Genomic DNA, 14,930 nt, shown 5'->3' on the forward strand with positions numbered 1-14,930 from the left:
GGGTTTGCAGTAAAAGCAGAGATGAAGTTGCGTGCTTTGCAAAACACATTTGCAGAAGTGAGAAGGCAATATGCCTGACACTTTTTTTTTTTTTAATACACTTGCATTCCATGAACAGGAGCAAGGCTTTTCGTGCTTGTTGCTTCTGCAGTGATAGTGGATGCAGAATGGCTTGTTTTAAAACCTGCTGCGTGTGGTCACAGAGAGAATCTTTTAAACAGCATTTGAGTTGCATTCTTTAAAATGCGTTGGCAGAATGGGGTAAGTCTTGAGTTAATGTATTTGCAGAATCAAGGAAACTTAATCCTCTTTTTTAATGTCATGGGACCTGATGGGCAGCACCCATGAGTGCTGAGGGAACTGACTGATGGCATTGCAAGGCACTCAATTATTTTTGAAAGGTCATGGCGATTGGATGAGTTGCCTGACAACTGGAAAAAAAGTGACTGGCCCTTCTGCCCTCGAGAAGGAGGATCCAGGGAACCACACACCAGTCAGCCTCACTTTGGTGCCTGGAAAGTTACTGGAGCAAATCTTCCCGGAAACCATTTCCAAACCAATAAAGGACAAGAATGTGACCAGTAGTAGTCAGCATGGATTTACAAAGGGGAAGTCATGATTAACCGTCCTGACAGCCTTCTACCTTGACATGACAGGCTTGGTGGTGAAGGGAGAGCAGTGGGTATTTTCTCTAGTGAGGTGTTAACACAGCCTCCCTTGGTACATCGTCGGAGAAAGACTGCTGAAGCACAATGTAGATGAGTGGACAGTGAGGTGAACTGAAAACTAGTTGAAATCTGGTCGCAAAGCGTTAGGATCAGTGCCATGAAATCCGGCTGGAGGCCAGTCATTAGCAGAGTAGCCCAGGAGCTGAACGCTGGGACCAGCAGTGTCTAACATCTTCAGTAATGAGTGGGGCGATAGGACAGACTGCAGCTTTCTCAGCAGGTGTGCAGGTAATAGAAAACTGGGAGGAGTGATTGACACAGCAGATGGTGTGGCAGAGAAACCTCAACAGCCTGGAGAAATGGATGGACAGGAACCTTGTGAAAGTCAAGGAAGGGAGATGCAGAGGGCTGCACCTGGGGAGGAACAGCCCCGTGCACCAGTATGCACTGGGGTCATCCAGCTGGAAAGCGCTTCTGAGGAAAAAGACACGGAGACTTCGTCTTTTGTGCCCATTGCAGTATAGGAGGCAGTGTGAACAAATTGAAATACAGGAAATTTTAGGTTGAAATTTGCAATTTAAGTATAACAATTTTTTATTTTTTTTTAAACTGTGGTTATGGTTGAACACTGAAACAAGTTGCCCAGAGAGGCTGTGAAATCTCCATCCTTGGGGGTGTTCAGCTTGGCACAGTCCTGGGCAGCTGCTCCAGGTGGCCAGCTTTGAGCAGGCCGTGGGGCTAGGTGAAATCCAGGTGTCCTCGCAGACCTCGGCTGTCGGTGACCTGCTGGACCATGCCTCAGGCAGATCTGTCAGGTTCACCCTGCAGAGCACTTCCCCAAATGTTTCCTTCTGGGAACAAAATGAATTTTCAATTGATGCTTTTTAAAGGCTAGAATTAAAATCTGTCCCTGCTTGTTTGATTCCCAGAACGGCTCGGGTCACTTCTTCCCCTGGCCGCTGGCAGGGTGGTTTGTGCCTCTCCGAGGGCATGGCTCTAAAGCAGGAGGTGCAGTGCAAAATGCGTGCGGAAGCAGGGAGATCCAGAAACATCCCCTCCTGGAAATGGGCAGTGACATTAAAAATAGACATAAATAACTATCAGACAGAGCAGTCTTAGGAAGCACGCAAGTGTCATGGATTTAAATGTAGCTGGGAGGGAAAGTAAGCTAGGAGTTATAGCTTAATTTTGTTGGGTGAAGTAATAAATGGAGGAAATTTAACCTGGCTGGTCAAGCCCCTTGAGGTGGTTTCATCTCATGCTTGGCTTGTGTGGGTCAGGGCATCAGCTGGATAATGCACGCTTTGCAGACTCAGAGACGTGTTTTTGAGAGTCCTGCTTATAAACATGGAAGGTGATGAATATGGCTACTCGCGCTGGGTGCAACACTTTGCAGCCTCGCAGATTTATAGTGATAGTCCGCTGCTGGTGTTAGCACACCGAACATGAAAACACCGTGGCAGGGTGTTCGTGCCCAAACCTGCAGGAGCTGTGTTGCCTTTCGTTTGCTCCCCAGACAGCAGGGATGCGAGGATGGAGGTGGTGCTGTGCTCCCTCACAGGCAGGGGTTTGTGCTGACACTGCTGCACGCAGGGACCCGCACTGTTTGGCAGCGCTATGCTACCGGAGTGTAATACCTTGGTTTTCAGTTAGGGTTTGAGCACTTCTGCGTATAAAACCTTGCTTTGGTAAGCCACTGATGACTGCGCAGGGCCAGTCTGTGCTTCTACAGTCAAAGCAAGCCACTGAAGTCACACCTGATCTCCCACCTCTTGGTACAGCTCCTCTCGCCCCATCGCTGGGGAAGGTACCCCGTTTCCTGGGGCAGGAATACTGAAATATGTTCCCGGTGTCACCCTGGCAGTCTGTGTGTGGAGCAAGGAATCGAACCCATTCCCCATATCCCATGCCAAAGCTGTGACATGGGCCATTTTCTTCGGAGGTAGCGATGGTGATGGGACCGCAGTGTTTCCTTTCAGCAAAGTGCTGTTGCCTCAGGAGACCTGAGAACAGAAAGAAATGGCTTGTGCTCTTCCAGCTGTTTGCATCCAGCCTTGCTCTTCTAACCCCCCTGCACTTGCTGTGCAATAAATTAATATAGCGTGTGAACTGAGGCCCTGCAGAACACTGAACCTAAGGCAATAAGAGGGGGGCAGGCCCACCATGGCTCGGATCCTCCTTTCACCTCCAGAGGTACATCTGTGTAAAGATCACTGGGTGAGTAACGTCGCTCCCAGTGAAGGTGCTGGATGGAAGTGGAGTCTGACCTGAAGTCATCTGGATGCCTCCTGTCCAGGAAAAGAACAGAGGAAAGGAATGAAGCTCCAAGTGTTTCATATTAGTGGAGGAGAAATAAAAGGATAAGGCTGCTGGAGTGGGGGGGGGGATGAGGGTGCTGCGAAGAGATATTTAATTCTGTATATAGTTTACACCGCATCTGCATTGGTCCATAGGCGTTCTGTGTGCACCTGGTAGGCAGAGCCCTGTGAAACAGAGGAGCCAAATGGTGAGGAATGAGCTGGGATGCTTGTCCCTGCAGGAGAGGCCTGGAAAGGACGAGTGCTGCTGTTGATGGAACGTTTTCTCTAATACCTTGTTTCACACACAGATTTGACTGTTTCTTTAAACTGAATTTGTTGACCCTTTAAATCTAATTTTCACTGCATTTGCTTGCAAATGGTGAGGTAAGGAGAAGCCAGTGAGTGTTATCTACAGCAAAAAGTTAGGCATGCTGAACAAAGATGACATCTTCTAACTGGCAACATTTATCCTGAAAATTAAAGCAACACCACCTTAGAGATAAAAGAAGGCAAAAAGCCTTTGCGTTCATATGTGATATATTGCTGCTATCTTTATTGAGTGCCAAATGAAAATAATTCATCAATGAGCATTGTGTAGGGGGTTGCAGTACAGCTGAAAGGTGGCAGTTAATTATTTAATGAGGATGAATGCAACAGTGCAGGGAAAGAATTAGAAACATCCCAAGTACTCTGGATTTTAGTTAGGAGGAGCAGACCATCTTCCAGCTAAACGAGGCTGCAAGGTAGAAGAAGAAAAATGAGGCAGGAGAAGCTTTCCTTTATAAGATAAAACACAACTTGGAGTGGTTTGCTGTGGGGAGCCTTGCTGTCTGTGAGCAAAGGCAGACCCAGGACGCGAGGGGTGCTGGTGCATTGGGAGCTCAGCCCTTGGGGGAGGCACCTGGGGGAACTCAAGAAGTGGGCAAATGTAATACTAAAACGCAGGCTAATTACGAGTCCATGAGCAGCGAAGGCTGATGTGACAGAAGACAGATTTTGCAAAGCTCTATCCTGGCTGATAGCAGTGTAGAAGGGGAAGCTTGTGATTGAGCTAGCAGCATTGTCTTCCTCCAGCTCTTTTTAATGTGCAGAGCAGGGCTGTCACTGGCACTACATGGAGGGAATATCGAATATAAAGATGGGAACTGAGCAATTGCTCCTTTCCCTCCTGCTGATGTGTAACTGTGGCACACATCGTCATTTTCCTGTTATTGTTAATAAATGGTAACGCAGTGGCATTTAGAGATCCTGATAGAGGGTCCCATCAAGACAAGCACAGTATAAACATCTTGTATAGCTCTGGGTCGCTCAGTTGTTAGCATAAAGTCGTATTACATCAGACCTACAGAACAAGCTGCTCAGGACCATAATGAGGATACCTAAAACAGGGATACGTTAGATGAATAGGAAGGGTGGTAGAGGAAAGGCAGGATCCTGAGGTGCGGGGTGCTCAATTTAAAGACATAAGATGATGTCTTTTTTTTTTTTTTTTTTGCATGCATCATGAGAGTTTCACGTGTCTTATTTCCTGAGTTTGCATTTCTAACTTTCCCATACTACAAGTGGACACTGTAATATTTGCTCCATTCCCGTCATTAGGATGTGATTTTGTCACTGAGATGACAAATGTGTTTGGTAGAACAGCAGCTTCCCACTCAGCTGTTACAGATACGCCCCTGGCACTAAAGAGGATCCTACAGATGCTCTGCACGGGATTGTTCAACCACGTGGTGGTCGCTCCTGGAGCGTGTGGGTGCTCCAGGGAAGCCAAATAATTCAAGTACTTGTCAGGAGAATGGGTATCTGAACGCAGGTTTATGCTACCTTCATCTGTGTGTTTGGGAGTTTGCCAAACATTCTGCCTGTTTTCACAGGACTTTTAGGAACCTGGTTATCTTTAAAACCTCTCCTCTCTGAGTTGGCTGACTTTGACAGGTTCAGAGCATGGTGGAGAAGACGCATGCAGACAGGCTCACACGTGCACGTCCTGGATACTTCTGCAGGAGCCCAGAGAGCAAAGTCAAACAGGAATTTAGTGGCTAGATATGAAAACTTGATGGAGAAAAGAACTGACAGTAGAAGTCATACTGGGTAGAGGTGGCATAAGGAGACTACTTCATGAACTTAAATTCCCTTGCTTTGGCAGCTGTGACACTGATTGGAAGAAAACCAAAATCAAATATCACCTTCTAGACCTTCTCAAAGCAGGGGCTGACGTTCAGGCTGGTGTTGTATTAATTGTCAAGTAACCTTCGAACTGTTACCCAGTTTTAAAACCCTATTTTGAGCGCACATGATTGTGATAATTTTTGAATGAAAAGCTGTACAGAAAATAAGTGCATGTTAACATTTTGCCCCTAGCCAATAAGAAGAAAGAGAAAGAACGTCCGGAGATCTCTCTTCCTTCAGACTTTGAACACACGATTCACGTGGGGTTTGATGCCGTCACTGGAGAATTCACAGTAAGTAACTGCTGTGTTGCATGTTTACTAAAATTTCTGCTTTCTTGATGGTAAAATAGCTGCCTGTTGCCAGAAACTTCAGATGACAACAGCCAGGCTGTGAAGAAAGAGACCTTTATTTTTTGGGCTTAGGGTTTGGAGTGTTTTACTTCTGATTCAGGCTGCTTTTTTTTTTTTCTCCAAGGATTATCAGCAGAGTGTCTGTGGAAAATGAAAACTTAAGAAAAACGTAGGTGTATGGTTTTACCAGTCCCACAGGCCGGTTATTCAGTCTTTGGGAAAGCACTGAAAAACCCCACATATGCGCATAGCGTCTGTCTTGCTGTAGACAATCGGCCCCAAAGTGCAAAGTCCAGCTGCTCTGCAGACAGCTCTTGGGGATGCTCAGAAAGCAGCAGCACTGTTGAAGTCCATTCATTTTAATTCAATAATCTTCAAACTATGCCTGTTAGGCTAGGTGATCAGCTTTTTTTACTTATATTACAAAGTATATGAAGCATTGGGAAAAATGAGTCTGATAGAAGCTCCTTGAAGTCTGCAGGGGACTTCAAAGCGTTTTCTCTCAGACTGCTGGCTAGGTGCTGAAACCATTACTCAGTGAAGCTGAGATGGCAGTAAGCTTACACTTGGTTGAACTGCGGAGGTGAGAGGAAACATTAGCAACTCTCCGTACCATCAGTAGTACCCTGTGAGCTAAGTGGTCAGACTGTGTTCTCACCGTATGTCAGACTGTAGTGTGTGCTGCATACACCAAACAGGATGGGACAAATCACTTGCTTGGACAAAGTCTGGTTGATTTCTGAAATTTGAGCCCTAAATGTGGGTTCTTCATCACTTTTTTACTTCTGTTGCTATTTTTGCTTCTCAAAAACATTTCAGGAGGCTGGAAACTTTCTGTACACTTCAACAGCAGCAGTAATAGTACTAGCAACAGTAAAAGGAAAAGGACACACATAATGATAGCGTGTCTTCAAAGAAGTAGTGAAACTGAAAAATTCTTAGTAATTAGGAAACACGGCTACATTTAAAGTATGTAGACTAGTTAATTAGCTTTAGTTTAAAAAAAAAGATATAAAATCTTTCAAAAATTATTTTTGTGCTGAACCCTAGTGCTTGATTAAATACTCATTTAAAGTACCCAGATGTGGTCATTTGCATTCAGAAACTTAGCATAAAATTTTAAAATACTGTTTTCCCTACTACCCTGTTTTTTCTCTTTGTCCTCTCTGCCTCTCTCTGTAGCCACTTTATTGCTCGGGTTTCTCTTCAGCACCATTCTCTTATCTTCTTACCACGTTATATGTTATGCTTTTGTTTTCTCCATTTTTGTGTTGGAGTTTCTTATTTCTTCCTTCCTTCCTTGTTTCACTGCTCTCCCCACTGAATGTTGAGCTATTCTTCCTTTCCTCTATTTATTCTTCCTTTCAACCTACTGCCTGTATTTCTGCCTTGTGCTTCAGACTTTCCTTCTGGCTCTACGCAAACGTGATGGGTCACTCATTACCTGTTCTCTCCTAGGCTGGCTGGCTGGTGGCGAGGATCCCAGTTAGTTGTGCTTCCCTGCCAGCTGCAGCAAAAAGGAGGGAAGCAGAGGCTAACGCACTTGAGTTCTAAGTTCTCTATCTACTTCAGAGATGACGGTTTGAATCAGTGTGAATATTATTGCTATTATCCACTGCATCAAAACAGTCTGTAGCTTTGGAGTTTGTTGATTTTCGTGTGAGATGCCACCAGCACGGGTCCTAGCCCTTCACAGGACAAAACCTGGCTAAATATATTCACTGTCACTGCTGTAGCACTACTTCTTTTTAATATATTTTTTTCCCCTTTGAAAATAGCAGACATGAGACGGCTGCTGCTTCTCACAACATTTCTACAGCAATTCTTGTTCCTAAATTGTGCAAGTGCAGTGCTGCACATTGTGAAGGCTCCAACTGATTTAAAACAAACCAAAGAGAAAGGTGACTCCTCACTCCTCCCATGCAGCTTGCCAGCACAAGGCTTAACTCTGCCGTCCTTAGTGGAGCAAAATGTCAGTCAGCAAGGGAATCGCGCTGTTAAGAACTACCTGTCAGCCCCCAGTGAGTCTCCAGATGCAAGCATTGCATTTCACGTCGCATCTGACATGTTTGATTTGTCCCAGCCTGGGTCCAACTGGTGTATCAGCCGGGCAGTCCTGCTGTAGGGGCTGCCAGTAGCCATACCACGTACAAATATTCCCACTGTCTAGTGACAACACTGTCTGTCTCTTTCAAAAGTTTGGAAGTGCCATGGGAATGTGCAATACATGTACAAATATGGTTTCTTCGTATGTTTTTGTTTGTTGTTAAGTTTCAAATTATTCCAGTTGTCATGCCATTGGTGTTTGCTCTACTGGTTATGTGCGATGCATCGAACCATGTTTTAACACCTAACAGTCACCCCCTGGCTGCATCACCTGATTGCCCTTAGTTGCATCTCAAAGCAAAGTTGGGGACACCTGCATGGGCTCCTGAGTTTTGGCTTTCAGCCTTGAGTACCAAGCTGCGTTGTTGCTCATGATCGTATTTTATATCTCCATTTCACTATGCTTGGAGCAACCCCACTTGCTAAGAATTAGGATTTAAAGCCCAAAATAAAATTGGCTCAAAACTGTTGGGTGGGAGCATGCTTCCAGAGCTTTATATTGATTGATTTTGAAGAAACAGTTGCATTTTCTGAATGGAGGAAGAAGTGTGGTTTGCAGGGCTTTGAGTGCATCTTGTGAGGCATGCATTTTTGGAACAGTTTCCTGATCCCCAGTCTAGAATAAGACACGGTTCCAAACCAAACTTTTAAAGCTTCAAGATTACAGGATTTGCAAGTGGGAGAAAGGTGTGGCTAAAACTCCAAAGAAGTTGCACATTATTAATTCAATAAAGCCTTCTGAATTGCCCCAATTTTCAGTCTGGCACATGTAGATTATTTGGATTATGACCACACACAACCTCCCAGTGCGAAATCTGAGTTTCACCAGCCACTTTCTCCATTGCACTTTGTTGACTCATGCAGTGGCCAATTGTGATTGTGGGGCTGGGGAACCACTGGAAAATCTCGTGTAGAGCCATTCAAAATTGCTGACCTGGCTTTAAAAACTAGACAAACAGTAAAAGCCCAGATATTTCTCTTTTATCTTTATTTTTTAATTAAAAAGAAAAAGAAACCATGAGTAATTTTTCTAGTCACTTGCCGTTAATCCTCAGTAATGCATTTTTAGAAGGGAGAGAAAAACTGGCTTAAAAAAAGCGAGGAGGGGGAATGATGCTTCCAAACTTTGGAACGGTCATGAGTTTTCTGTTTTCCTAAGCCTGCCTTCCTGTAGCCTGTCCGCCACCTATTTAGTACCTACCTCAGAGCTCCCATTTTAGATGGGACTTTCCCCATTTTGGCCCATTGGTTTCACCTCCTACCACCTTCTAAGTTGTCCCACATTCTGTTTTAACTTTCTTTTCTTTCTTTATTTACGTCCATTACAGCCAGATCTCTATGGCTCACAGATGTGCACAGGGAAGCTCCCAGAGGTGCGTCACAGGCCCAAAAGAAGCTTGCATCAAAGTGCTTCTTTGAGATGTCATAGCACTGCAGCAGCAGGTTGATGTGTGTGCAGTAGATTTGTTGCTTGGCTTATCCCACTTTTTTTTCATTAATCCCAAACTCTGGAGGCCCATGTCACACATTGTTTTGCAGAGAACTTCTTAGGAAGAAGCCATGTTAAAATGTGTATCTAGGTTGGGGTGGCACCAAGGGTAAGCGTAAATGCACTTCAGGTGTAGTTTTTCATTCAGTAAGCCCTACAAATTCGCTGGTAGATGTTGGCTGTGCAGTAAATGGGGAAAATTATAGGCTCTCAAATTTAGGAAATTATACTGGATATTTAAAGCAATGTTTGTTAATACAATTCCAATGCGGAGTTGTGGCTTTCAGTGATTGGATCAGTTCTCAAATGCCACCCTTCCTCGTTAGATGTTTGAGAATTCATACAAGGCATTGGCACTCTCAGCCTGTTTTCTGAGTCCTGAATTTCTGCAGTTTTACAGTCGAGAACATACAGAGCTGCAGGAGCTCAGAAAAGAGACATCCTTAACAGCAGTAGCTGTGGTACAACTCAGTGTTACAATTTTGACAATTTAAACGCAGATGCTTAACCCCTCTGTTCCCTGATAATGCTGAAAATTGTCCTATCAGGGTGGGGTTTACCTTTTAATCAGACAGCAGTGATCATTTCACCAACATGTTTGCATTATTAAGCATTAAAAATCCAGTGTAAAGCTCCTAAAATACACTGTGTTGTCCACAAATATAGAATAGTCTTGTCATGTCTGCACCGAATCACCAGGAAAACGAGCTAAGCCTTAAATCATTATTCCATGGAAGAGCAGAATTGATTTAAAGATGAGTTTCATGCACTTTTTTTCCTGTCACGATCATAACTTTCTTTTCTTTTTAAAGTTGGATCCTGGTTTTATCTCTGTATTTTGTTAGAGAAGAGAATGATTGCATCTACTGTTTAAGCTTCTCATTTTAATGTAAGGTATCAATCCAAATTTCTGAAAGTAATCTTACAGGTAGCATGGGATCTTGGTAAAGATCTGTACAGCTGCAGCTGTTAAATACTCTAAATTAACATTCTTTCCATTTGGCATCTACAGGGCATTCCAGAGCAGTGGGCCAGGCTACTACAGACCTCCAACATAACAAAACTAGAGCAGAAGAAGAACCCACAAGCAGTTCTAGACGTCCTCAAATTTTATGATTCCAAAGAAACAGTTAACAACCAGAAATATATGAGCTTTACGTCAGGAGGTAAGTTACCATCTCACTGCAAAAAAAGGGATGTCAGGCACCTAAGTGGATCAAACTGAAGCTCAAGAATGCTCAGTGGTCAAGAAGCAACCTTAGAAAATTACTCTTAGTGGGATACTCCTGAAATGAGTTAATTTCCCCTTTTGTCCACGAATGTCATTGAAACTCTAACTTTTCTTTGTCTTGTTTTCGGAACTAAATAAGATGCTAGGCAGTCACTGTCATTTTTATTCAGAAGCATCAGCAGCCAGAGATCATGTTTACTTCTATTTTATGTCTTTGCATTCTTGTTACTTCGCAGTGTTCAGGGGTACAGGGCACACCCGTTTAGTTCATCTTATGAATTACTGTTGGATCCTAGGAGCAATAGATTATGGACTACGAGGAATTTTCGTGGTATTTTATGAAGAGAAGAATTTTCAAGGATTTTCTGTATGAGCTGTAGAGAAGTCCCAAGGTAGCTGTGCTAGTCCCGAAGCAGTAATGTCCAGAGCCATCTCTGTGGCATTCCAGGAAGATCCTCATGATTTAGGCATTACCATGCCAAAGCCTGAAAACGTGATGGTGGTGTCATTTTTCTCATGGTTGTGTACACTCTGCAAAATTGTAGTCTAGAGTTGCAGAAATGAGAAAGCAAGTCTGTGCTGTAGTTTGCCTTTTTATTTTTTTTTCCTTTGGCCCATGTTTTTTTCTCATTTCACTAATCAAGCCCCAGCTCGTGACAGATCTAGCAAGAAAGCAGTGGTGTTTCTAGATGCAGCACATCTGGCTTTTGTATTGATGTGTTCTTCTGCTATTTCTTAATAACTGAGATGCATTTAAAACAGAAATACCAGTAAGATGCGTTTGTTTTGGTAAAGCTTGTGTCAACAGCTTCAGCTGATGAGGGGGTGTCTGTGTCCAACAGGGTGTGGAAAGCATTTGTAACTTAGCCTGCAGTGGTTCAGTTCCTACACGTGATAGTCTGTGGTGCTGGAGTCTGTAATTTCCTCAGTTTGCTGGTTCAACCAATACAACTCCCAAAATGCAGGCTGGGGCAGCTTCTCAGAGGATCTTCTAAAAACCGTGCAGTTATTTCCAGAAAGTATTAATGTTTGTCTTCTTTTTTAAGGGAAAGCATCATTTAATGTCTGCTAAAATAGCAAGTACTTCTGTGATGAAATGCAAAATTCTAAACAGTTAGTGTATGCTCCTGAGCTCAGTACTACTGAAAGTTAGAAGGATGGATGTATTCCTGTCCAGCATTAAAAGAAGGATCTAGCATCTTAATTAGCTGTTACTGGGCTGTGTCAGAACAGAACCCACCTAGCTAAGGGGGATTCTGAAGCTTTTATGGGGACACGTGCAGCAAGCTAGAGAGAATCAATGCATGCAATTTATTTTAAAAACAAACAAAAAACAATAACTGCTTTAGCTCTTTTGGGCAGTGGAAGCATTGGATGTTGAAGAAAAATTTGTATTTGTAGAAAAACAATACCCTAGTATATTGTCCTGCTTCTTGCTTTCTGTGTAAAATAACTCTTGTTACTGGAGGGACGTTGTGAAAGAAAAATGATTTCAGTTTGGATTTACTTGTTCTGTGGGATTCCCCACAACGGATCCTGTTTTATAACGGTGTTAATTTTCCCGTGCACATTGCAGATAAAAGCGCCCATGGATACATAGAAGCCCATCCTTCGGTGAGTGTGAAAGTAACCTTTTGCTTTCAAAGCATGTGATTGTGGAGCAAACTGTGAGCTTTGACTTTCATGATAGAGTGCCAGCCTTATGGGCTGAAAGGAAGTACGTTAAGTGTCTTTGCAGCAGCACCAAAAGGATTACTGGCTATTTTCTAGTTCCCTTTAAGAACTTCTCTACAGATCTTATACAGTCTGCTTTTGCAGACAGAAGATTGCATACTGTTGTTAGCCGTGGTGGAATATATAATTCACAACAATATGCAGTACTGTCTAATTAGCCCATTTTCATATAGTTTTAACAACTTGGAAACCATTTCTATTAAATTTTATGATTTATCCTTAGTACAGCTGGATATGTAGCTGAATATAAATAAGGCTATAATTGATATGTAACTCACTGGAACCATAGAAAGAAAGTTTTAAGTAATGATTCACTCTAATTAATACTGACTTGCTGTAGCAATCCCAAAGATGTTCTCATGACATTCACATTAATATTGACCAGATTTATTAGTGTTAATGTTAGTGCATTAAATAGCAAATGATTGAGTAGGGATTTAGCCTTTATTTTCAAGTGTTAAGCAACATCGTTTTCGGTTTGTGATTACACAGCAGAGACTGTGTATAATGAAATGAAAATCATCTTTGAATATTCACACTTCTTTTTCAATAAATTTTCATTTGATACCACTTTCATTATCTTTCATAAAACATGAAACTTTTAAAAGGAAGTTTGGGTTTCATGGGAGCATAGTAAAACCTTCCAGACAGCTTTTCCAGTGGGTATGGACACACTGGCAGATGTTGTGCTATTTTGTTCTAGTAAACATAGCCAGCAGTGAGACGTCAAGATGTCAGCTTTTGAAAGTTACCTGCTCATAGGATACTGGTTGAATGTTATAAAGAAAACAACTCTGACAAGAGTGAGCAGTCATTGGAGTTTTTTTAAATTTCATTTCACTCCTTAATGGGAGTCTAGCATTAAATAATATGACTTTAAGTTCTAGCTACACAATTTAGTGCTGTTAGACCAAACGTGGAGCCCAGTGGAAAAAAAAAAAGTTATAAGAATTTAACAGAGCAGAAATGTGATTATTCCCTTCGTTATTTTTGCCTTAATATCTTCTCTCCCCATGTAAGCAAAATGCTAGTGATGTATATAGAAAGCTATACACTGATTTAATACATGACAGAGTAATGTACACCTTCCCATTAGGGCACCCTTGATAGCATTGCCCCTTAAACTAGTGTTGAGGATATCTCCTGTATCATCCCCCCTACTTTTGGTCACATTAATAGCCATTTACCTTAGAAAGCTGGGTGATAGAACTGCAACTCACAGAAAATAGGATTCTCACGTGTGTATTCCTGGCATATATGCCAGAGTGTTCACATCCAGGTGACCGAATGCAGCTGTGCAGTACAGCACCGGTGCGAAGATGAATTAGTTCCCCCCGTTTCCTGTGGGCTTTCCGTTACTGCTATTTGCACTATACTAAATTGATACCGTTTTAAAGATAAGTGGGTTTCAACTCACTCAACTTTAAATATCTGCACTCTAAGCTTCTGTTTACACATAGACATTTATCTGTGTCTAAACTGATCAGCCAGACTTCCCTCGCCTGCCCTGTGTTTGTACTTCTGCCTGAAGGTCGACTGCGCCCTGGCAGTAGCTTTTTTCTCCGCTGCTGTAATGGGAGCCTGGGTAAGCAGTTGGGACGTCTGCCTGGCAGCCACCAAGAGGTCAGCAGGATGCACCGTGCCGCTGAGAGGCTGCATTCACTCTGGGTCACTGTCGCAGTAAGAGAGAAATAGTGGAGAGATCAGTGTGTTGCTTTATGATTAGATAAAGAGGAAGACGGTAGTGAAAAGGAGCTGAACAGGGAAATTCAGCACTGTGGAAACATGTAATGTGACTACCCCCGGGGTAAAATAATAAAGCAACAAACAGCCTTTCTCTACAAAGCAAAATTCCCTGCAAGACAAATGCAGGAGACTTTGCACTTTGAAGTGTGCTAATTAACCTAGCCAGCAGACACCTGTTAACTTAATTAACTGGTACCATTTCTGCAAACACAATGCCAAAGCAATGAACTAGTAACTAGATGTGATTTCTAGTGATAGATTCAAGCATTACTTAGGTGAAATCAGACTTTGACAAAACATGGGAATTATTCAGTTGTTTTTGTTTAATTCATTACTCCAGTAATGTACACATGACACAGTTCAGTAGCATGTGTAATAGATTATTGTAAAAACTAAAAAGCAAAAATGAAAAACACCAAGATGAATTAACAAAACATTGTAATTTGTAACCTTTAAATTGTAGGGTGTGTAAGAGAGGTGTCTAGGACTTACTATAGGCACGTATAGATTGCTTTCTGATAGCTAAGCAGAGTTGTATGTAATTATCAAACCTCCCAAGTGCCAACGTGGTGACTGTCAGTCATGCTACTGTCTGTCCACAGAGCACAAAAACAGCATCAGAACCCCCATTAGCGCCTTCTGTTTCTGAAGAAGAGGATGAAGAAGATGAGGAAGAGGAAGATGACAATGAACCTCCGCCTGTTATTGCACCACGGCCTGAACATACAAAATCAGTAGGTCCCAGCTTTAGTCAGCACTGCTTGTGGTGTAATGAATGTTTCTGATCAGACAGCACTTGGGGCACGTTGGTGAAGGGTCTGAGGGCTGGAGCCCTGTCATGGGGTATTGCTTCACCCAAGCTACTGACACCAGGAAAATCTGATGGAACTTAATTATTTATTTAGTTAAGAGTTTCCTGTGCTGCTGATTGGAACAATGAATTTTATCTTAGCATCAGCTAAGAGCTAGCATTGTTTCTTTTAATGCTGCTAGGATAAAAGTGAACAACTTTGTCCAAAGTATCTGTGGGCTTGCTGTGTCATCAAGTGGAAGGAGCAGTCACCAGATCCATTGCACACCTGTGTAGGACATTCAGGAGAAACTATCCCCTGGAGGTACCCATCCCTCTTCACT

The 14,930-nt window shown here is 42.8% G+C and overlaps 1 protein-coding gene across 5 annotated transcripts in view; it reads left to right on the forward strand.

Moving 5' to 3' along the window:
- The window catches only part of PAK3 (p21 (RAC1) activated kinase 3), a 180,396-nt gene that overhangs the window by 138,836 nt on the left and 26,630 nt on the right, over positions 1-14,930 (forward strand). For all 5 annotated transcript variants that reach the window (XM_083797398.1, XM_083797397.1, XM_083797399.1 and 2 more), the window contains 4 exons: positions 5,330-5,430; positions 10,098-10,251; positions 11,893-11,930; positions 14,399-14,530. In XM_083797398.1, the coding sequence (XP_083653524.1) occupies positions 5,330-5,430; positions 10,098-10,251; positions 11,893-11,930; positions 14,399-14,530 (425 nt within the window). The remainder of the gene's footprint in view (positions 1-5,329; positions 5,431-10,097; positions 10,252-11,892; positions 11,931-14,398; positions 14,531-14,930) is intronic.

This window comes from Anser anser, assembly GCF_964211835.1.
Source record: "Anser anser genome assembly, chromosome: 13".
Lineage (NCBI taxonomy): Eukaryota > Metazoa > Chordata > Aves > Anseriformes > Anatidae > Anser > Anser anser.